This window comes from Panthera uncia, chromosome E1 (genome assembly GCF_023721935.1).
Source record: "Panthera uncia isolate 11264 chromosome E1, Puncia_PCG_1.0, whole genome shotgun sequence".
Taxonomy (NCBI): Eukaryota; Metazoa; Chordata; class Mammalia; order Carnivora; family Felidae; genus Panthera; species Panthera uncia.
The window spans coordinates 18,231,664-18,255,192 of record NC_064814.1 but is presented as its reverse complement, the minus strand read 5'-3'; the positions used below and the strand labels follow the sequence as shown (position 1 = coordinate 18,255,192).

Here is a 23,529-nt window from a genome sequence, read left to right as displayed (position 1 = left end):
AGATCATGATCTCCCGGTTTGTGGGTTCAGGCCCCGCATCAGGCTCTGTGCTGACAGCTCAGAGCCCGGAGCCTGCTTTGGATTCTTTCTCTCCCTCTCTCTCTCTGCCCCTCCCCCACTCATGTTCTGTCTCTCAAAAATGAATAAATGTTAAAAAGTTATTTTAAAAATTTGAATATCCATTTACATAAAGTTCCAAAGTAAAAGGGAAGAGAAATATTGTTAGAGAAATCTTTAAGAAAAATAACACATATGAATAGCTATTTGTGCATGTAATAAATAATAGGAGTTTACAAGTTCCAATAGTAATTTAAAAATAAAAAACATAAGGGGAAGCTGGCTGGCTCAGTCAGTTAACATCCGACTTCGGCTCAGGTCATGATCTCACAGTCCGTGAGTTCCAGCCCTGGGTCGGGCTCTGTGCTGACAGCTCAGAGCCTGGAGTCTGCTTCAAATTCTATGTCTCCCTCTCTCTCTGCTCCTCCCCTGCTCATGCTCTGTCTCTCCTTCAAAAGTAAATAAAAACATTAAAAAAAATCTTTTTTTAAATAGAACACATAAGACTACACAAACATACGTAACTACATACTAAAGTTAGTATTCAAAAATGTGGCTTTATATGAATAACAAATGAATTCTAGCAGAATTTGCCATGTGCATGTGTGGAATTATTAAAAATTACATTATAGGGGCGCCTGGGTGGCGCAGTCGGTTAAGCGTCCGACTTCAGCCAGGTCACGATCTCGCGGTCCGTGAGTTCGAGCCCCGCGTCAGGCTCTGGGCTGATGGCTCGGAGCCTGGAGCCTGTTTCCGATTCTGTGTCTCCCTCTCTCTCTGCCCCTCCCCCGTTCATGCTCTGTCTCTCTCTGTCCCAAAAATAAATAAAAAACGTTGAAAAAAAAAAATTAAAAAAAAAAAATTACATTATATTTTTCTCATTCTCTACACATATTTCACTAGATGCAAACTAGAAAAGTAGGGTGATAACTTAAAGAAATACAATTTGTATGTTAACTAGTTACATTTGGCTCCTTAAAGACCAGAGCGTGCAGCACTAAGATTCACATAAAAATCAGTCCTAAAATAAAAATAAAAGTATACTACACTCTCTAGTTTACATAAAATCTATGTTCACCTGTCCTTTTTTTCTTTTTATTAACAAAACATATGCTTTAAAATAGAACAGCGAGGGGGCGCCTGGGTGGCTCAGTTGGTTAAGCGTCCGACTTCGGCTCAGGTCACGATCTCGCGGTCCGTGAGTTCGAGCCCCGCGTCAGGCTCTGGGCTGATGGCTCAGAGTCTGGAGCCTGTTTCCGATTCTGTGTCTCCCTCTCTCTCTGCCCCTCCCCCGTTCATGCTCTGTCTCTCTCTGTCTCAAAAATAAATAAACGTTAAAAAAAATTTAAAAAAAATAAAAAATAAAATAAAATAAAATAGAACAGCGAGGCGCCTGGGTGGCTAGTGGGTTGAGCATCTGGCTTCGCTCAGGTCATGATCTCACGGTTCGTGAGTTCGAGTCCCACGTTGGGCTCTGTGCTGAAAGCTCAGAGCTTGGAGCCTGCTTCAGATTCTGTCTCCCTCTCTCTGCCCCTCCACCGCTCATGCTCTGTCTCTCTCTCACACGAAAATAAATAGACATTAAAGGCAGGGGGCCACCTGGGTGGCTCAGTCGGTTAAGTGTCCGACTTCAGCTCAGGTCATGATCTCACGGTTCATGGGTTCGAACCTCGAGTCAGGCTCTGCGCTGACAGCTCAGATCCTGGAACCTGTTTCGGATTCTGTGTCTCCCTCTCTCTCTGCCCATTCCTGCTCGTGCGCTGTGTGTGTGTGTGTGTGTGTGTGTGTGTGTGTGTGTGTGTGTGTCTCTCTCTCAAAAATAAACATTAAAAGAAAAAAGAACAGGAAACCATGGTTGATTCATGCTTTTTCAAGTGAAGTTAAAATTTTCCTTTCCTTTTTTACTCCAAACACATGAGATTCAGAGTCATTAAAAGTTTTCTGAGAAAAGAAATTTCTTACAGTGCATTCTTCACTCACAAATGGACTTCCTGACGCTAAAGTTGATACACAGTTTTCTGACTGGTTGGTTTATACGTGGCAACCACTTTCACCTTCTTGAAACTCCCTCTTTCACGGACTTCCACAAAGTCATACTGTCCTAGTTTTCTGCTTACCTTTCTAGCAGCTCCTCTATTTTCCCCCCAAGCACTGGCCACCATGTGCAAGTTCACCCTGCCCTCTTCTTACTGTGTAGGTTCTCATCAGGGGAGGTCACCCCCTCCTAGATCTCAGAGGTATCAACTGAGATCTCTCAGAGATCTCAGAGGCTCAGAGGTATCAACTCAGCTGCCAATTAGATACCTTCGCTAATATGCTCCTCAAACTCGGTACAAGCAAAAGAGAATCACCATCTGACCTCCTCCCCTGTCACTCCAAACCAGTCTTTCCATGGGTCAGGCATCTTAGGCAATGGCACTATCAGCCACCTAGGTGTCCCAGCCAGAAACCAGGTTATCCTTGACTTGGATCTGTCCTCATCCTTCATTCCCCCCATCATACGTTCACCAAGCTCTGTTGGTTCCTCTTCCTCCTAATCCACCTGTATCATAACATTTTGAACTTCGGTAACTATAACAAACTCAAGTGACTTCTTGTTGCAAATCTATACTCCAAACCACCACCAGAACAACTTTGCAAAATTTTAAGTCTGATGATAAGCAGCTTCCTCTGGCTCTAAAGTAAGGTTTCTTTGCTGCTTTGTTTTGTTTTCTTAATGTTTATTTTTGAGGCAGAGACAGAGCGTGAGCGGGGGAAGGGCAGAGGGAGAGGGAGACACAGAATCCGAAGCAGGCTCCAGGCTCTGAGTTGTCAGCACAGAGTCTGATGTGGGGCTCGAAGTCGTGAACAGGGAGATCCTGACCTGAGCCGAAGTTGGCTGCTTAACCGACTGAGCCACCCAGGCGCCCAACTGAGGATAAGGTTTAAACACCTTTCTCTCTCACAGCCCACCCACCAACCCCACACGTGCCGTCCACAGCTATGATGACCAGCTTGCAACTTCCCCCAAGATGCTCTGCTCTTATTCTCATACCCTATTCTTTCTAAAAAATACCTTTGTTCTATTTCTTCATCTGACAATATTACCGTTTTTCCCCCCAATTCAGCTTAAATACCACCTGGTTCCCAAAAGCAGACTTGATTCCCTCCCTGACTTGACTATCCTCCTCCTCCTCACTAATGTAGGGTAGATGCTCTCCTGTGGGGCCCTTGTACATTCCTGTATCACAGTGCTTATTACACTGTATTATAACCCTATATTTATAGATCTGTCTCCACTACTGGATTACAAATTTTTTTTTTATTTTTATTTTTATTTATTTATTTTTTTTATTTATTTTATTTTATTTTTTTTTTTTTGACAGGGAGAGAGAGAGACAGCGTGAGCTGGGGACAGGCAGAGAGAGAGAGGGAGACACAGAATGTGAAGCAGGCTCCAGGCTCTGAGCTGTCAGCACAGAGCCCGACGCAGGGCTCGAACTCAAGAACCGTGAGATCACGACCTGAGCCAAAGTCAGATGCTTAACTGACTGAGCCACCCAGGCGCCCATATTACAAACTTTTTTTAGAGTTTTTATTTTAATTCCAGTTAGTTAACATACAGTGTTATATTAGTTTCATGGGTAACAAACTTCTGAGGGAAAAGGAAACATAAGGTGTTTGCCTTAAAATCAGCAGTGGCAAGTTTGGAACCTAACACTTAGAATACCCAATAAATTTTGCTCGTTAATTTTACATTTTTGTCATAATCTGATTTTTTTCCAGGCAACATATTCTCATTTCAACCACTTTATATTACTCCCTAACAAATTCTAGAAATTATTAAAATTTTCCTGTTGTATCTATTATAGAATCTGCCATCCCAAAACACCTGATCACGATTCAGCAAGCATGAAAAATTCATCTCAGTTTTAAAGCAGTAAGAGAATCCTCTTCTGACATGTAGTTGTGCCTTGCAACAAAACTCCTGAGGTAGAGGCCCTGGAAAATAAAAGTACTAAGAAACATAGCTCTTCCCACAGAAGGTACATCATATGTTCAAGATACCGACATAGACTTTCTAGTAGAAGTTACAGCTAGTGAGATTTAATTTTCTAAAAGATTAACAGGCTAGGGGCACCTGGGTGGCTCAATCGGTTAAGCTTCCGACTTTGCCTCAGGTCATGATCTCAGGGTTCATGAGTTCGAGCCCCGCATCATAGTCTCTGCTGTCAGCATGGAGCCCGATTCAGATCCTCTGTCCCCCTCTCTCTGCCCTTCCCCCACTTGTGCTCACTCTCTCAAAAAAAAAAAAACAAAAACAAAAACAAAAAACATTTAAAAATAAAATTAAATAAAATATCAAAAATGGGTTTTATTATTTTAATAAAATGTATTTTGATGAACTTACGATAGTAAGCTTTCTTAGGTATTTAAAATAACGTATTTTTAAGATTGAATAATTCAGAAACACCTTAAAAACAAAGTATGTCCTACAGTTTAAAAAGATATTTCTTAATAAAAAGAAAACCCATCTTGCCATTAATGCTTGCCACATTTTGAAATCCGCCTTAAAGCTTACATACTTCCTCGCCTTTTGCGAAATGGCAGAATAGCAGGCATGCAAATTTTGACCAATTTCACATCATACCTAGCTACAAGAAATACGGCTCGATCAATCTTAGCAACCGTTCTCTCTCTTGAAAAGAAACGGCTGAAAAGAACAGTTCTCTGTCTTTAAAAGAATTTCAATGCTCTACAGAGAATTTCCCTTTACACGATTTCTGACTAAATGAATGATAACAAAAATCAACCAAGGTAATAAGCCAATACCTGGGTTTGCTGAGGCGAACCCAACAGGCGCCTCGCCTCATCCATCTGAACGATGAAATGTGCGTCCACACACCAGGCCTGTCGTGCCAGCTGCCAGCACCGAGAAGCCGCAACAACCTGATCAGGCTGGGCCTGCACACACTTTAATGGGCACAATTATGTTAGCCAAAGCCAATTTCTTTTGAAAATGTTTATCTAAGAATCAAGTGGATTCCACTTCAAGGTAGAATCATAACTCAATGAACGCATATCAACACGGAGCTGAAGACAAGAGAAATACTTTGTTTTTAATCTTGCAAGAACTCAGAAGCATTTTCCAAAACTTAACTGAAATGAAGTATTATCCTTACCACCTCCACACAACTCACACTAAAACTTAACATTAAAAGAAATCTTAATTTCTGGACTGCTTTGAAAAACCATCCCTTTCTTTAAAGTAAAGAAAATAGAAAGATAAACCTGATTACTACATCCAAACACAAGCCAAAATATACCCTGTCTAATTTTGAGAGGCTTCATTCAATCCTTTTTCCAGGAAGGAATGTTAAGGTGACCATGTAAAAGTATAGTCCAATCTTTACGATTAAAACGTACACTATCGGTGTGAAGTCCCTCGACACTGCTTTCACGATTAGCACTATTCTGCTTAAACTGTCAAAGTTCGCAAACGACCAATATATTCTCGGTGACCTTAGGAAATATTCTATCCATCATGTGCTAGGTCTGACTACATCTAAAGAGGCACGTTCCTGTGCATACCGAATACAAATTATTACCATCAATACACATCCAGGGTATTTAGAGGGAGTCTATTTACCCAAACCATTGTGTTCTGGCTTTAAGGGGAGTCTCAATTCACAATAAAACATTCTTCACCATTCTAACGGTGACTTGAGTTTGCTTTGATGACTGGTACTGATTGAACAGACAAGTAAAATGACCCAATCAGACACACTAGAGCATGGCCCAAGGATCAAATCCAACCTTCAACCTGTTTTCTGGAGAGCCCTTGACTAAGAACGATTTACAAAAAACAAAACAGAGAAGCTACGCAACAAAGACTGTATGAAGTCCACAAAGCCTTTAATATTGACTTGCTGGCCCTTTACAGAAAAAGTGTGCTGATAACCTATGCTACAACAGAGTTTAGTAGCCGCATACAGACCTCCCCCAAATCCATTTTTTAAATATATCTGTCATGTTATTTGTGCTGAAAGAATTATCAAAATGTGAATTAAATTCAAGGCAACGTGAAAACATAAATAAATGTTACGTTTAAAGGGGAAAGAAGGAAAAAACAGAAAATAAGCTTTTGGAAGCACCATACACAAAACTTTCTCAAAGATTCTTGAAAATCCTTCAGTTTATGTCTGTTATGTGGCCCTTGTCCATCTGCTTACAGATACCCGCTGAGAACTCCATCCACTAGTAGGATTTGCTTCTTTGTATGTGTACCACTGCTATGCTGTACTTCACAAAATGTTACAAGCCTGTCAAATTCAGAAGTGTAATTTACCAGCCCTCACATCCAGGGTTACCTGTGGGTGAGAAAATCACTGAAAATTTTCCAGAATTCTCTGACTCAGTAACTACCTACTTGTCACATTAGACATGGAGCAATAAATTCTCATCTCTGTCTTTAAGATCCTTCAAACTCTTGTGCAGTTAGCGTACGTAACACATAAAAAGTGACCCTACAGACTTACATTCAGGTTGTAAACATCGCTATCTGAGTCAATAACTATTTTAAAGATCTAATTTTCAGGGGGGGCGGCTGGGTGGCTCAGTCGGCTGAGCGTCCGGCTTCGGCTCAGGTCACGATCTCGCGGTCTGTGAGTTCGAGCCCCGCGTCGGGCTCTGTGCTGACAGCTCAGAGCCTGGAGCCTGCTTCGGATTCTGTGTCCCCCCCTCTCTCTCTATCCCTCCCCCACTCGTGCTCTGTCTCTGTCTCAGAAATAAATAAACATTAAAAAATTAAAAAAAAAAAAGATCTAATTTTTAAGACTAAAAAAAGAGAAAGCTCAGATGTTCCTACAAAAAGACTACTGTATACAGTCTTACCGCGGTCTTACCACGTTGTCTACATTCTGTCTTAACTACAATCTTTCTTGTCAGAGCTGAGGGCGATTTTACACCTTGATCATCAAGAGCTGCAACTGACATCATTCTAGCTTCCTTCCCATTTCTTTGCTTTTTTCTTAGTATAGTAGTAATAGGAGGTCATGGCACAACATTTCAAAAATAGAGAGAACCACATCAGAACATAAAACTCACTTGTAATTTCACCAGCCAGAACACTTTGCTTTAACTCTTCAGTATTTTTATATACAAATATATTCATATATGTGTGTGTACATACAAAATCAGAACTGCAGTGGCTGCTTTCATAACTAACATATCTTCCCCTTTATATTGTATCATGAGCATATTTACTGATTCAAAAATTCTTCGAGAACATAATTTCAATACAGTAGTCCCCCCCCCCATCTCCAGCACATATGTCCCAAGCCCCCTAGCAACTGCTCGAAGCCATGAATAGTGCCAAACCCTACACACACCCTGGTTTTCCCTACACATACACACCTATGATAAAATTTTATACGTTCACGTAGTAAAAGATTAACAATAGCTAATAATGTAACAGTTATAACAATATACTGTAATAAAAGCTATGTGCATGGGGTATCTCCCTCAAAATATCTGACTGTACTGCACTCATGCTCCTTGTGATGATGTGAGATGATCAGAGGCCTAGGTGATGACATGAAGTGAGTGAGGTGAAGTGAAATGAAGTGAGGTGACACAAGCATAGTGTCGTAGCATTAGGCTATCGCTGACCTGATGATGTATCTCAAGCAGGATCATCAACTGGACCACAGCTGACCACAGTAAGTGAAACCTCAGAAAGTGAACCGCAGACAAGGGAGAACTACTGCAGTTTCAGATCATATGGCTGTTAATTTACTTAACATGCTCTTCACTACTCTTGAAAGACATTTGTTTACAAGCATCTTTAATTTAAGAATCTCCTATTCTTTCTTCAGGATGATTCCTCATAATTACTACACCAAAAGGATCAAACCTTTTAAAGACCTTTAAAACAAACTGCCAAAAAACAGATCTACCCTATGACCCAGCAACAGCACTGCTAGGAATTTATCCAAGGGATACAGGAGTGCTGATGCATAGGGGCACTTGTACCCCAATGTTTATAGCAGCACTCTCAACAATAGCCAAATTATGGAAAGAGCCTAAATGTCCATCAACTGATGAATGGATAAAGAAATTGTGGTTTACATACACAATGGAGTACTACGTGGCAATGAGAAAGAATGAAATAGGGCCTTTTATAGCAACGTGGATGGAACTGGAGAGTGTTATGCTAAGTGAAATAAGTCATAGAGAGAAAGACAGATACCATATGTTTTCACTCTTATGTGGATCCTGAGATACTTAACAGAAACCCATGGGGGAGGGGAAGGAAAAAAAAAAAAAAGGTTAGAGAGGGAGGGAGCCAAAACATATGAGACTCTTAAAAACTGAGCACAAACTGAGGGTTGATGGGGGGTGGGAGGGAGGAGAGGGTGGGTGATGGGCATTGAGGAGGGCACCTTTTGGGATGAGCACTGGGTGTTGTATGAAAATCAATCTGACAATAAACTTCATATTAAAATTAAAAAATAATAATAATACAATAAAATAAAAACAAACTGCCAAATAAGTAACTTTCCTCCAGAAATATACCAACTTAGTTTGCCACCAGTGTTCACTTCATGTTGCAGACATTTTCAAGCCTCTCTTCTATGGGTTTTAGAAGCCTTTGCAAGGTGCTCTCAGAGGGAACTTTCATCCACTTAGTTTCTTGATCAGAATCTGACCTCCACAATTTTGTAGGGTTTATTCTTTTATCTAATCAAATTTCCATTTAAACAAAATTATTTTTAGTGTAATAATCCACAAGTTTATTGGTCTTTAGTTATAAGTTCTGAGATAATGTATATGGAATGATTTTTAAACCTGAATATTAAACAAATAATTTTTTCTGAATTTCTATTATGGTACTCCAAAATAGTCTCTTAAGATTCTGGTAAGCTTCTAAACTCTACTTCATCCCGGGGCACCTGGGTGGCTCAGTCGGTTGAGCAACTGACTCTTGATTTCCACTCGGGTGGTGATCCCAGGGTCATGGGATCAAGCCCCACATCAGGCTCCACGCTGAGTGTGGAACCTGCTTGAGATTCTCTCTCTTTCTCCCTGTGCCCCTCTCCCTCATTCGCGCATTCTCTCTCTCTCTCTAAAATAAAATTAACAGGGGCCTGGGCTCAGTCAGCTCAGATCATGATCTCATAATTTGTGGGTTCAAGCCCCATACTGGGCAGGGCTCTGTGCTGACAGCTCGGAGCCTGGCACCTGCTTCGGATTCAGTTATCTTCCCCTCCTTCTCTGCCCCTCCCCTGCTCATGCTCTATCTCTCAAAAATGAATAAATGTTAAAAAAAATTCTTTTAATAAAAAATAAGCTATTCCATCCCAAACTTTATGATTTTATCAAAGTGTTCTTTACTAAGGAAAAGGAATCTATGACCATGTAAATAACATATATGCATAGTAATAATGTGAATATACATGTTACAAGCCACTGTCCTTGTTATTTAATAAGTGACTATTTCATTAGAACTGTATACAGACAGTCAGTGAAAGTCTTGTAAGAGGGACACCTGGGTGGCCCAGTTGATTAAACAACCTACTCTTGATTTCAGCTCAGGTCATGATTTCATGTTTCATCAGTTCGACCCCCGCATCGAGGTCTGTGCTGACAGTGCAGAGCCTGCTTGGGATCCTCTGTCTCCCTATCTCTCTGCCATCCCCCACTCATACCTGCTCTCTCAAAAATAAATAAAGATTAAAAAAAAGAAGAAAAAAAGTCTTGTAAGAGCCCATCAATGGCCATGATTTAAAGTCTTTTTTTCTTTTATGTTTATTTATTTATTGGGGGAGGGGAAGACAGAGAGAGAGGTAGAGAGGGAATCCCAAGCAGGTTCCATGCTCCATATGAAGCCCAATCGTGCGAGGCTTGATCCCAGGAACCGTGAGATCACACCCTGAGCCAATATCAAGAGTTGGATGCTTAATCAACTGAGCCACCCAGGCACCCCAGCCATGATTTAAAGTCTTAAGAGTAACAAAAAATACACTCTGACTTTGTAAATTTTACATGCATGTAATTTGAAATTAGATCTGTTCCAAAAGTCAGATCATATTTAATCTATAAATAGAGTAACACAAGGTATCTTTAAGTTATAACTTTTCCTTTTCTAAATATATACCTTAGTAAGGGTTCAGTATCTATTAATAATTAATGTTAAGGTACCAATAAGGCAGCCCGGAAAAAAAATAGATTGGTTAGGCTATATTCAAAGGGAAAACTGCTTACAAAAATATACTCATGTATCATAACTGTGGTTCACTGTTTAAAGCTTGTTCCCATTTCATCTAAAAAGTGGAATGCTACTACCAAACATACCAACCATTTCATTAATATCTGCCTTCATTCAAACTTTAATTTCTAGGATTACTTTTCCTATAATGATTCAAATAAGCTTTGGGATTTATGCTTGGACTTAACTTGTGGCATATGGATAAAATGCAAAATATGTTAAAGCTTTTATAAGTGGCTATAGAGGTATTTCATTATTATCAAATAGTTTCCCTGAAGATTTAAATCATTTCATTCTTAAAATTGCATTCCAAGATATGTCGTAGTCTCTTTCAGTTTCTGTACATTTATTCAACCAATATTTACTGAATGCTCGCTCTGACTACCATTAACAGAAACCTCCGGTACAGCAGGGACCACATGTTTACACACCTAGTACGTGGCAGAGTCTTATGCAAATGAAATATATACTAAACACTAGGGATGCCGAGATGAACAGGACACGGCACAGAAAGACAGCTACTGAATAACAATCTTTACTACCTGTCTTCACTTTGGCAAACCTCCATTTTCATTTAAAAATGAAAAATACCATTAAAAAAAAAAAAAAGTATTCCTAAAGTAACTTACTTGCTGACTTCTTTATACTGGGCTATCTCCTCAATATAAAGAAGGTCATGCAGCCGTGACTGATAGTTGGTCTTGGTCAATGATTTGTCTAAAACCGACTGGGTAAACAGCTGGTCAGCAGAGAGAGGAATTTGGTATCTGATAAGAAGGCTCTTCTCCAAATCAGTAGTTTCATTAGGTTCAAAATCTATAATAGTCTTAGAAGAAGAATCCCAACGCTTAGCTGTGGTTACTAGCTGTTGTTTTGCATGCATCAGGTATTCAAGATCTAAATGGAAACAAAAAACACATTTGTAAAGAACACAACATTAAAATTCTCAAATACATTACACATTTTGGTAGGAGCATTTTATATGCTTGAGCTATCAATTCTTAAAAACAATCCAAAAACCCATCTAACAAAGAATTTTTCCCATATCAGAAATGTGTTGTCTAGGTTAACAAAAGAACATAAATAGGAACCCCTGTAAAAGAAAAAAAAAAAAAAATGCCTCCTTTTTAACACCAGGCTAAGACATACCAGAAATAGCTATTAACATTTTAAAATGCAGATTAACATTTAGAACTTAACTCTTTAGTCCAAAGAAATCTGAACTGCAAGAAGAAAATACAATAAATTCCTCATAAGATAAAACCTATTGGATGATAAACACTTTTCTCCTCCTACTAACAACACCTGCCCATTATAGAAAAAAGACGATCAGAACACTATGAAAGGTTAATCTTTTCGTATGTGGTAAAGCACAGTGAAACTCTCTGAAAGCCAATTTATGACAAACAAAAATCTTTTAGAAAATACTCATGTAAAAACACTGCTAATTCCTCGTTGAAATGTGATACAATGTGCCATTCAAATGCCCTATCAGAAAAATACAGTTCAGTCTCAGTTAAATTATACTGTAAGTAGGGCACAATGTCAAAATGAATGACTGTTCAAGTTCTGACATCTCTGAAAAAAAAAAAAGGTAGGACAGTACCAGCACAGGGTGAAATATATCGGAACATGAATTCTTTTTTTATTTTTTTAATTTTTTTTTTAATGTTTATTTATTTCTGAGACAGAGACAGAGCGTGAGTGGGGGAGGAGCAGAGAGAGACAGAGACACAGGGTCAGAAGCAGGCTCCAGGCTCCGAGTTGTCAACACAGAGTCCGACGTGGGGCTCGAACTCACGAACCGCGAGATCATGACCTGAGCCAAAGTCGGTCACTCAACCAACTGAGCCACCCAGGCGCCCCCAGAACATGAATTCTGAGTGCTGGGTAGGCTTGCTCTATTTGCAGGACATACTACTTTTCTATTGGGTGGAGCATACATAGACCTATAAATATGAAACTTAACCAAGGGGGGAGGGGTGGGGGGGGGAGTTGCTTGACTGACTCATTAGGCTGATATCCAGTTTTAAGGTAATGTAATTGAAAAGATGGCTTCACAACTCAGGTTACAATTTGGGGAAGAAATAATAAAAAGTTTAAACAGAGATGAGTTAAGTGTCCAAAGTACAAAAATAAGTTACCCTGTACTATCTTTACAATGAGAGAACAATGCATAATTGCCATGTAATGCTTAGTGAGAGATTTGCCTACATTTAAATGTTACATATAAATTATAAACACCTAAGTATGGTCACCCAAAAGACATTCTCAATACTAGAAAATAGTTTATCCTAATGTCTTATTAAAGATTCAAATGCAAAGGCCCTAATTTAAACGTTTCAAAAAATTAAAAAAGGAAAGGCCCTAATTTCTTGCCTTTGCTCCTTGAAAAGGTATTTTTACATGCCAGTTCTACTATTTCTCCAATGGAGAAACAAATACGCCTATAATCATCAAGGTATAAGGCTGGTCTGCATTCTTATAATACTCTGGATTAGGCAAGGATGGACTGGCTTTGCAATAGCTTCGAAAGGATAAGTTTCATAAAGTAACAAGATTTTCTGCCTCAATCATCCTAAATTGGGCCGTGCCTTTTCATTCATTAAATCATAGCTACAAAAAATATTTAAATTACACACACTCCAATATTTCTAAAGCAGATTATACCATCACTAAAAGTCAGATGACAAACATTATCAAAATAACAAGGATGTACATAATTTTTTCTCTTAATTCAAAAGTCAAGAGAAACAGCAATAGTATAGTGACAAACCAAATAACCAACTCTTTAAAAATACAAAAAAACTAGGGGCGCCTGGGTGGCTGAGTCGGTTAAGCGTCCAACTTTGGCTCAGGTCATGATCTCACACCTCGTGAGTTCGAACCCTGCATTGGGCTCTGTGCTGACAGCTCAGAGCCTGGAGCCTGCTTCGGATTTTGTGTCTCCCTCGCTCTCTGCCCCACCCCCACTCACACTCGGTCTCTCTCTCTCTCTCAAAAATAAACATGAAAAGAAATGAAAATGAAAAAAAAATGTCTACATAATATCAAAGAATCTCTGTAATATATAATAAAAGGATGTCTCTTCTTTGGAAGTAGGAGAGTTATATTTCATAGTTTTATTTAAATAAGAAATTCAATCAGACTATGCCTAGATCAATATTATGTTCACATTCTTTAAAAAGTCACTAATTGGGGCATCTGGATGCTCAGTCAGTTGAGCGCCTGACTCTTGAACCTGGCTCAGGTCATGGTCCCAGGGTTGTGGGATCGAGCCCCATGACGGGCTCGGTGCTGAGCATGGAGTCTGCTTGTGCATTCCCTTCCTCTCTCTCTACCCTTCTCCCCTGCTCGTGCACTCTCACTCTCCCTTTAAAATAAAAATAAACAAGGGGCGCCTGGGTGGCTCAGTCGGTTAAGCAGCCGACTTCGGCTCAGGTCATGATCTCGTGGTCCATGAGTTTGAGCCCCACGTCGGGCTCTGTGCTGACAGCTCAGAGCCTGGAGCCTGTTTCAGATTCTGTGTCTCCCTCTCTCTGACCCTCCCCCGTTCATGCTCTGTCTCTCTCTGTCTCAAAAATAAATAAACGTTAAAAAAAAAAATTAAAAAAATAAATAAAATAAAATAAAAATAAACAAACAGTCACTAATTCTTCCCAACCAATATTTATGTAACTGGGATAGTAAAAACCTGAAACAATAGAGCTTTCCATTTAAAAAGATTTTTGTTCACCTATTTAATGTGCAAAGCAAATTATACAGAAAGTCATTCTGGGAAAAGTGGCATGAGAAACAGTATTTGTTTTTCTCGTCTATGTAGTGCCATGACTGCCACCCTGGTTTTATGAAATTGTTAAAATTAGTGTCTTCAGCAGGTAGCACAATTTCCAAACAATTTCCAAACAATGTTAAATTTTATTCCACTGTGGTTTCTTTAAATGACTATAAACACAGTACAGGAGGGGCATCTGGTTGGCTTAGTCGGTTCAGTGTCCAACTCTTGATTTCAGCGTAGGTCATGATCTCATGGTTTGTGGGTTCAAGTCTCATGTCAGGCTCCACCCTGACAGAGGGGAGCCTACTTGGGATTCTCTGTCTCCCTCTTTCTGCCCCTTCTCCACTCTCTCTCAAAATAAATAAACTTAAACGGGGGGGGGGGGGGGGGGGGGGGGGGGGGGGGGGCTACGTTGTGGGGATGGGCTAAATGGAGGACGGACATTAAGGAAGGCACTTGTTGGGAGGCGCACGGGCTGTTACATGTAAGTGATGCATCACTAAATTCTATTCCTGAAATCATTATTACACTATACGCTAACTAACTTGGATTTAAATTAAAAAGCTAGGGGCGCCTGGGTGGCTCAGTCGGTTAAGTATCCGACTTCAGCACATGATCTCACGGCTCGTTGAGTTTGAGCCCTGGGTTGGGCTCTGTGCTAACAGCTTAGAACCAGGAGCCTGCTTCGGATTCTGTGTCTCCCTCTCTCTCTCTCTCTCTCTCTCCTCTCAAAAATAAATAAACATTGGGGCGCCTGGGTGGCTCAGTCAGTGAAGCGGCCGACTTCGGCTCAGGTCATGATCTCACGGTCCGTGAGTTCGAGCCCCGCATCGGGCTCTGTGCTGACAGCTCAGAGCCTGGAGCCTGTTTCAGATTCTGTGTCTCCCTCTCTCTGACCCTCCCCTGTTCATGCTCTGTCTCTCCCTGTCTCAAAAAAAAAAAAAACGTTAAAAAAAAAAAAAAAAAAAAAAAGGTTCGAAAAAAAAATAAATAAACATTAAAAAAAATTAACTAAAACAGAAAAACTCAGACTCAAACACAAAGAATAAACGAATGGTTTCCGGAGGGGAGCAGGGGTAGGGGTGGGGATGGGGGTGGGGGGGGCGGATGAGTTATATAGGTGAAAGGGATTATGAGTACATGTATCATGATGAACACTGAGCAAAGTATAGAATTGTTAAGGGGCGCCTAAGTGACTCAGTTGGTTAAACGTCTGACTCTTGATTTTGGCTCAGGTCATGACCTCACAGCACATGTGAGTTCAAGCCCCGCATCAGGCTCTGCACTGACAGTGCGGAGCCTGCTTGGGATTCTCTCTCTCTCCCTCTATTTCTGCCCTTCCCCTGCTCGCTCGCTCTCTCTCTCAAAATAAATAAATAATAAAAAAAATAAAACAGGGGTGCCTGGGTGGCTCAGTAGGTTGGGCGTCTGGCTTTGGCTCAGGTTTTGTGAGTTCCAACCCCCGCGTCAGGCTCGGTGCTGGTGGCTCAGAGCCTGGAGCCTGCTTCAGATTCTGTGTGTGTGTCTCTCTCTCTCCCCTTCCCCTTCTCACACTCTGTCTGTCTCTCTCTCTCAAAAATAAACATTAAAAAAAATTTTTTTTTAATAAGATAAAACAAAGAAACAAGAAACCAGAGGCCTGGGTGGCTCAGTTGGTTAAGCATCTGACTTTGACTCAGGTCATGATCTCAAGGTTCGTGAGTTCGAGCCCCACGTTGGACTCTGCACTGACAGCTCAGAGCCTGGAGCCTGCTTCAGATTCTGTGTCTCCCTTTCTCTCTGCCTTCCTTAGCTTGTGCTCTGATAATAAATAAACATTAAAAAAAATTAAAAAAAAAAAAAAAAAAAAAGAAACCACAGTACAGAAGGGAGAGCTGGGGGAACAGCAAAAAGAAAACTTAAAAAAAAAAAATCCATGTGTGCCAACACCAGAAAGTCTGCAAATTACTGATCTCAGTCGTTAACTCAGACATCAAAAATGAACCGTGGCCAGTGGCTACCGAGGACATATTTTGCCAAAACCACTTCTCTTTCCCTGCTTCATCTGAACTTGAGACAAGCGTCTGCTTCCAATCCTCTCTTACAATGAGCAGCTGATTAAGCCTATTCAAATTCCCACCTAATTTACAGTTGGCAGGTCTGCAGAGTCGCTGTTCAATGGAGGAGGGCGGGGAGGTCCCCGTGGGGACCTGACTACCACTGGGCCTCATCCCCCCGCCTTCCCCCAGCACATGTTAGCACCTGCTAACATCTAAACCACACACGTATGCTACTCAGGGCAGCTGAGCCACCTCGTCCCCGGTACGCACTTCTCTTCAACCTCGAATAGGCTAGAATGAAATACACTCCGGAAAGACTGGAAGTGAATAGGTTAGGATCAATACTCACAAAACCATACAGGGAGAGTTTATTAACCAACTCTTAGAATAACAAATCTCCAATCTGTCAAATCTGACAGAAATTGTAAACCTATAAATGTTACCCGGAGATGTGGTAGGCAGAAGCTATAAACATATTTTAAGGGAAATTCACAAGAAACAAATTAAAGGTCATCAGAATGCACCTAATTTCTTTAAGATAACGTAAGGGAAGAGCTGCTACTTCCTTCCACAGAGTTCAAGGTCAGAATAACTAGTCGGACACAAGATATGCTTCCCAACCTCCCTGGCCCTGTGACTGAGGACAGCGGTGGCCTCGGCGTTTGGCCACACGGTTGCCAGTCTAACGAAGCATCCAAAGGGTTGGTTTGTTTGATGAAGAATATAATATGGCAGACTGGGAAAGTATCCTTAACAGAACCCAGAGAGCAGATTTTAAAAAAAGGTAAGAAGGAACATCCAGTGTTGTGCGTGCCTAGCAGAAGGGTGGACACAGCACCAGCACACGATACACGCATGCTACGTGTGGAACATATTTACAACAGCTCCATCTATCTAGGAGTTGAAGAGAAGGAGATGAAACGAGCCTCAGTTCCGAAATCGGACACACCACGCTCTTCCTGACGAAGCATTTTGGTCGGCGCCTTTACAAGTCTGGACTGCCCAAATTAACAATAAAATTACAAATCTGAAAGTAATCCTAAACCACCATTTCGGCTACTCATTTCAGTATCATTCCCGTCCCCAAAACTGCCAACATGGAAGCAAGATGAACATCTCTTAGTTTACCCATACTGTCGATCCCAATTTTCCACCTCTTAAAGAGGATACTAAAAAGTTAAAACAGCGAAATAACAGCATAGGAATGCCTCACTATTTACATGCTTCCATTCAACTGTATTTTTTAGTGACAAAGGCATTATTTTTTAAATCTATTTTTCTAGTACTTTTCTGATCACATAAGATCAAATATTTTATATACCCTTAATTTACCAACAACCCTGGAATTTGGAGATAATTAAGTCACACTAAATTTTAATGTTAATGTTAACATACACTGCTAAAGTCAAAGTAATGGATACTATCAAGCTTTCAAATTAAACACATAAGAAATAATTTTCAACATGTAACTTCCAGATACTCAGACTTCAGCTCAGGTCATGATCTCATGATCTCATGGTCTCGTGGTCTCATGGTTCATGTCCCATATCTGGCCCGCTGCTGTCACAAAGAGCCCACTTCAGATCCTCTGTCCCTCTGCCACTCCTTCGCTCATGCTCACTCGCTCTCTCTCAAAAAGAAACATTAAAAAAATTTTTTTTTCATTAATCAAAGCTGTGGGGTAAAGTGTATAATGAATACGGTTTGTTTCCTAAGCAAAGGGCAACTCACTAATTTTGTTCTTTTGTAGATATCTTTTGCCACACATTTTTAAAAGGCACAACTCTTAGGGTGTCTGGGTGGTTCAGTCAGTTAAGCGTCCGACTTTGGCTCAGGTCATGACGTCAAAAATTTGTGGGTTCAAGCCCCATGTCTGACTCTGTGCTGACAGCTGGGAGCCTGGAGCCTGCTTTGGATTCTGTCTCCCTCTCGCTCTACCCCTCCCCCACTCATTCTCATTCTCATTCTCTCTCTCTCTCAAAAATAAACATTATAAAAAAAGAGAAAGCAAGACGAGGCACATCTTTAACCCAAAATTTCTTAGTGCATACAGTGTCTCTTTTTGAAACTGAACCTCACCAACAAGGGAAAAGAATTGAAAACAGCAAAATTATTAAAGTTATACCTATTTCCTAACAGTTTGCAGAATTGCCATATGACTACTAGAGGGAAAAAAATTCATTCATGGTCTGCAAATAGAAAAGGTTTGAATGCTTTACATATCATAAAAATATTTTTTAAAAATGTGGGAATTTTCCCCCAGTTCAAACTGAATTAATTAAAGTAGAATTTTTAATTTGATCCTGAACAATGAAGTAGAAAAGCAAATGTCTGCTGTGTAACTTGATTTTAAGTTCCAAGGAGTAAAGCACTAATATAATTAAGTTCCAGGATCAAATCAGTTTGACAGACACTGAGCCTTTAATTACTGAGGTGCACTGTGAATCTCTAAGGGAAAAAAAAGCATGCACCGTTTCCAAACATATTTTCAGATGGGATTCTTTACCTATTATTAACATAACACCTATTCATTTCAGTAGAACACAGTCCAGCATGGTCCAAATATGTAACTTTATGGAAAAGAAATGTATGTTGCCAGCATTAATTTCAGGACAAAAACTTGCTTAAACAATGAACAGCCAATCACATGGAAGAAGTGTTGAAGATATTTTCTATTCAAATTCTAGCTTCATACCATCACTGCATTTCTTTGTGTGTGCAGAAACCAAATTATATTATGGTATCATTTATACTGTTATCAAAAGTATACGGAAATATGATAAGGCTCAGATCTAATTCAACCGCCCAATTCCCAACCGCATTTGGCCAACTTAAATCTGAAAGGTTTTCTCCTAAGTCTAGAATAAGGAAGATCAAATAGTGAATTGGCTGAGGCTGGGGGTAAAATCAGCCAGGATGTAACACTGTCTGTCCCCAATTTAACAAAGAAGTTCTCTTGCTCTCAGTGTCTCTGAATGTTATCCACACAATATGCCAGAACAGATACAAGTAAGAAACTGACATTTTTACATTTTTATTATTTGAGAATCTTTTATAAAACTGTGATTTCACATAAATAAATCTTTTCCCCTCAATTTTTTTTTGCTGACAAACATCTGCTGTAATAATCAAAAACACTAACTAGCACTAAGACAGAAGCAGGAAACAAACACACTATTTACATCCTGCTTTCATTTCTCCAAAATTCTTTTGAGGTCCTGTACACAGTCACAATGAAACAAGCACAGTCATGCAATAAAAACTTAAGAACTTAACAAAAGCGTCAAGATATTGAATGACCTCAATTTTACGAGTAGGGAAAATACCAAAGAACAGGTCAGCTCATTTCAGTAATGGACCAAAAAAAAAAAAAAAAAAAAAAAAAAAGTCAGCCAAACGTCACCTGGCTTGCCTAAGCCTAGCTTTTAAGTTTTTCTGTTTATAGTATTTCAAAATCTCTTATCAGAAAATACATTTTATAATGGTCTCTTTTATATTTATTTTTCTTGTCCTTGAAAATTTTCACTATGTGAAATTGTCTTAATGTTTCCAAGTTAGTTCAAGAAAATGCTTAACTTTTATTATTTTCTACAACGTAACAGCTTAGAGGTAAAACTTTATAAAGAAAAATAAGCAAAGATAACAAACTGCAAAGTGGTCAGCAAAAAGAAAAAGATATAAAGAACAAAGGGGGAAGGCATTTTATTAGTTCCAAATCAGAGGATATCCTTGACTGTATTAATTACATCTACTATACCTCAATGAATACAAAATTCGTTATATTTTCAAACTAGTATCTTAGAAACTTAAGAAATGAAACACTGGGGTGCCTGCCTGGATGGCTGAGTTGGTGGAACATGTGACTCGTCATCTTGGGGTTGTGAGTTCAATCCCCCCACACTGGGGGTAGAGTCTGCTAGGTAAGTAGGTAAGTAGGTAGGTAGGTAGGTAGGTAGGAAGGAAGGAAGGAAGGAAGGAAGAGAGGGAGAGAGGGAGGGAGGGAGGGAGGGAGGGAGGGAGGAAGGGAGGGAGGGAATTCTATTTCTTCCAGTGACCACACTTAAAATATCAGTCATCTTGGACAACTTGTCTTCCACCAACTTCTCTTGCCTTCTCTTGTCAAGATTCGCAGGTGCTGTGGCTTTAAGGGCTCAGGTCTTTATCTCGGCTTCTTAGCCCCTCTTCCTGCATGCACCCTAGAGCCCCTGGTCCACACTTTTTAAAATAAATTCTTTCTCTCTTCCTACTTTCTTCATTCTATTTGTAAGTCAGAAGTTATTCTAACCATGGCTCATGGTAAAAACAATAGCTACCATTTACTAAGTGCTTACCATGTGCCAGAAACCATACAATGCTTATTTTGGTTCCCACAATAATCCTCTGAAATAGGTATTACTAGCCCCATTTTACACATGAAGTTCAGAAATGTCACACAAGTAATGAGAAAATTGAGACTCAAATCCAATTCTATTTGACTGTGAAGTGTGTTCACTGCTCTTTTTCTCCCACTAGAAAAGTAACACATGCCTGAGGCAAAAGTAGTCAAAGTACCCTCAATCTCTCAAGCCCATGTGAGAGGGTGCCCTAAAATCTACATCATCACCTCCTTCCCGCATCAGTCTTAATTAGCATCATTTTCTCTTCCTAATGCAGACATGTAACATTTTATATAATTAATTAAATAGGCTTTCATTAACTAGTACAGATTTTTGACAGCCCTTAAAAACTTACTTTTTTGTTTGTTTGTTTTTAAAAAGTTATTTCTATGGGGAAATGAGTTGTGAGTTACAAACCATCCATCTAAAAGCAAACTTTTAAAATATAACCCAGGGGTGCCTGGGTGGCTCAGTCGGTTGAGCGTCCGACTGCGGCTCAGGTCATGATCTCACAGTCCGTGAGTTCGAGCCCCGCGTCGGGCTCTGTGCTGACAGCTCAGAGCCTGGAGCCTGCTTCCGATTCTGTGTCTCCCTCTCTCTCTGACTCTCCCCCACTCATGCTCTGTCTCTCTCTGTCTCAAAAATAAATAAACATTAAAAAAATAAAATAAAATAAAATAAAATAAAATAAAATAAAATAAAATAAAATATAACCCACATGTGGGGCACCTGGATGGCTCAGTCAGTTAAGCATCCAACTTGATTTCGGCTCAGATGGAGCCCTGCTTCGGGCTCGGCACTGGGTATGGAGCCTGCCTGGGATTCTCTCTCTCTTTCTCCCTCTCCCTCTTCCCCTCCCCCATGCACACAGCCCCTCCCCTCCCTCCCTCTCTCTCTCTCAAAAAAAAAAAAAAAATAAAAAAAAAAAAATAAATATTTATTTTTTTTTTTTTAATTTTTTTTCAACGTTTTTTATTTATTTTTGGGACAGAGAGAGACAGAGCATGAACGGGGGAGGGGCAGAGAGAGAGGGAGACACAGAATCGGAAACAGGCTCCAGGCTCCGAGCCATCAGCCCAGAGCCCGACGCGGGGCTCGAACTCACGGACCGCGAGATCGTGACCTGGCTGAAGTCGGACGCTCAACCGACTGCGCCACCCAGGCGCCCCAAAAAATATATTTCTATATGTATGTACACGTACGTACACACACACGCACGCGCGCACACACACACACACACACACACCACACTTAAGCCCAGAACATTCTATGAAAATTATACTTCCAAGTGGGAAATACGTGGTGGTCTCTCTTCATGATTTACAAAAGGTACCTCCTAATAGTTCTCAAGTTCTAGTCTCTAAAAGCAACTCACTAGTACAGGGGCAGGCAAACCACAGCATGCAGGCTACTTCCAGCCCGCAGTTTTTGAAAATAAAGTGTGACTGGAACACAGTCATGCCCTTTCGCTTCCATATGGTCTCTAGCTCCTTTATCATCACAGCGCAGAGCAGCGCTGTCCCAGCAAACACCATCTGCCCGGCAGCACCTGAAGGATTCACTCTCTGGCTCTTAGCAGGAAAAAGACTGCCAAAGAACTCCTACAGCGGCAAATATAAATTAAGTATTCTTACTCTGTCAACTGTATCTACTTGGCTATCGGATTTAACATATTCTATCTTTTTTTTTTTTTAATGTTTATTTATTTTTAAGACAGAGAGAGACAGAGCATGAGCAGGGGAGGGGCAGAGAGAGAGGGAGACACAGAATCGGAAGCAGGCTCCAGGCTCTGAGCTGTCAGCACAGAGGCCGGCGTGGGGCTCGAACCCACGGACCGTGATATCATGACCTGAGCCGAAGTCGGAAGCTCAACCGACTGAGCCACCCAGGCGCCCCAGGATTTAACATATTCTAATTCCAAAGAGTACGGAGAAGATGAAAATCCAAAATACAAAAGAATAAAAACAGGTAACAGAGATCAAAGTAAGTGAGAAATAAGCCTCAACTGAGGTCTAAGGAAGTCTGGGTGACGCTGGCACACACACAAGAAGGTAATGCCTAATTGTTCAATCTGGGCCCAAATGTTGCTTTAACCTTCCCAGCAGATAAAGTAAAGGAGACAGAACGATTCCACCTGTCACTGCATCCAAAAAATCAAACCCTAGCATTTGCTCATGAACCAGACTTTAGGTCTCACAAATGGGACACTGTGGTTACAGAGCAAAAAACATCCTCCACAATAGGGTCAGTTATAGTCAATACAATAGGAAGTTTCACATGAAGTCCCTCTTAAATAAATATTTAGTGCTCACTAAATAAAAAAAAGCACCTATAAATCCAACCAAGAGCCAAGAAAATACAGGGTAATGTGCCCCTTCCTTGTCCTGTTGGATCTCGGCATAAAACTTAGCAATAGGCAGTAATGTGACAACGTGCAAAGTAATTATCATCTTCTGCAGGTGCTCACACGTTGAAACCAGGGACCTCCTTCCCAGGAACACAGAGCAGATCCTATTAAAGGCACCCTAGGGGCACCTGGGTGGCTCGGTCGGTTCAGCGTCCGACTTAGGCTCAGGTCATGATCTCGCGGTCTGTGAGTTCGAGCCCCGCGTGGGGCTCTGTGCTGACGGCTCAGAGCCTGGAGCCTGCCTCAGATTCTGCGTCTCGCTCTCTCTCTGCCCCTCCCCTGCTCATGCTCTGTCGCTGTCTCAAAAATGAATAAAACATTAAAAAAAACAAAAAACAAAAAACAGAAACCAAGCTAAGAGACCCAAACAGACCTGATCATCTACTCAGACAAGTTTGGGGAAGCTCAAAGCAAGTTTGCCTAATGACTCCATAAAGAGAACAGAGCATAATAGGAACCATTCTCATCTCATTACCCAATAAATGAGTCAATTGCTTTGGGATTTTTTTTTTTTTTTTTTTTTTTTTTTTTGCCTTATTGTTCATTCCCTCTCCAGGAAATATTTAGAGGCTAATACGTAGCTTTTAATACTGCCATTATAGTGCCTTTTAATACACTGTATC

The 23,529-nt window shown here is 40.5% G+C and overlaps 1 protein-coding gene across 5 annotated transcripts in view; it reads right to left on the bottom strand.

The window, feature by feature from the left end:
• HELZ (helicase with zinc finger) overlaps positions 1–23,529 on the bottom strand; it is a 137,136-nt gene that overhangs the window by 87,313 nt on the left and 26,294 nt on the right. For all 5 annotated transcript variants that reach the window (XM_049636389.1, XM_049636390.1, XM_049636392.1 and 2 more), the window contains one exon: positions 10,936–11,203. In XM_049636389.1, the coding sequence (XP_049492346.1) occupies positions 10,936–11,203 (268 nt within the window). The remainder of the gene's footprint in view (positions 1–10,935; positions 11,204–23,529) is intronic.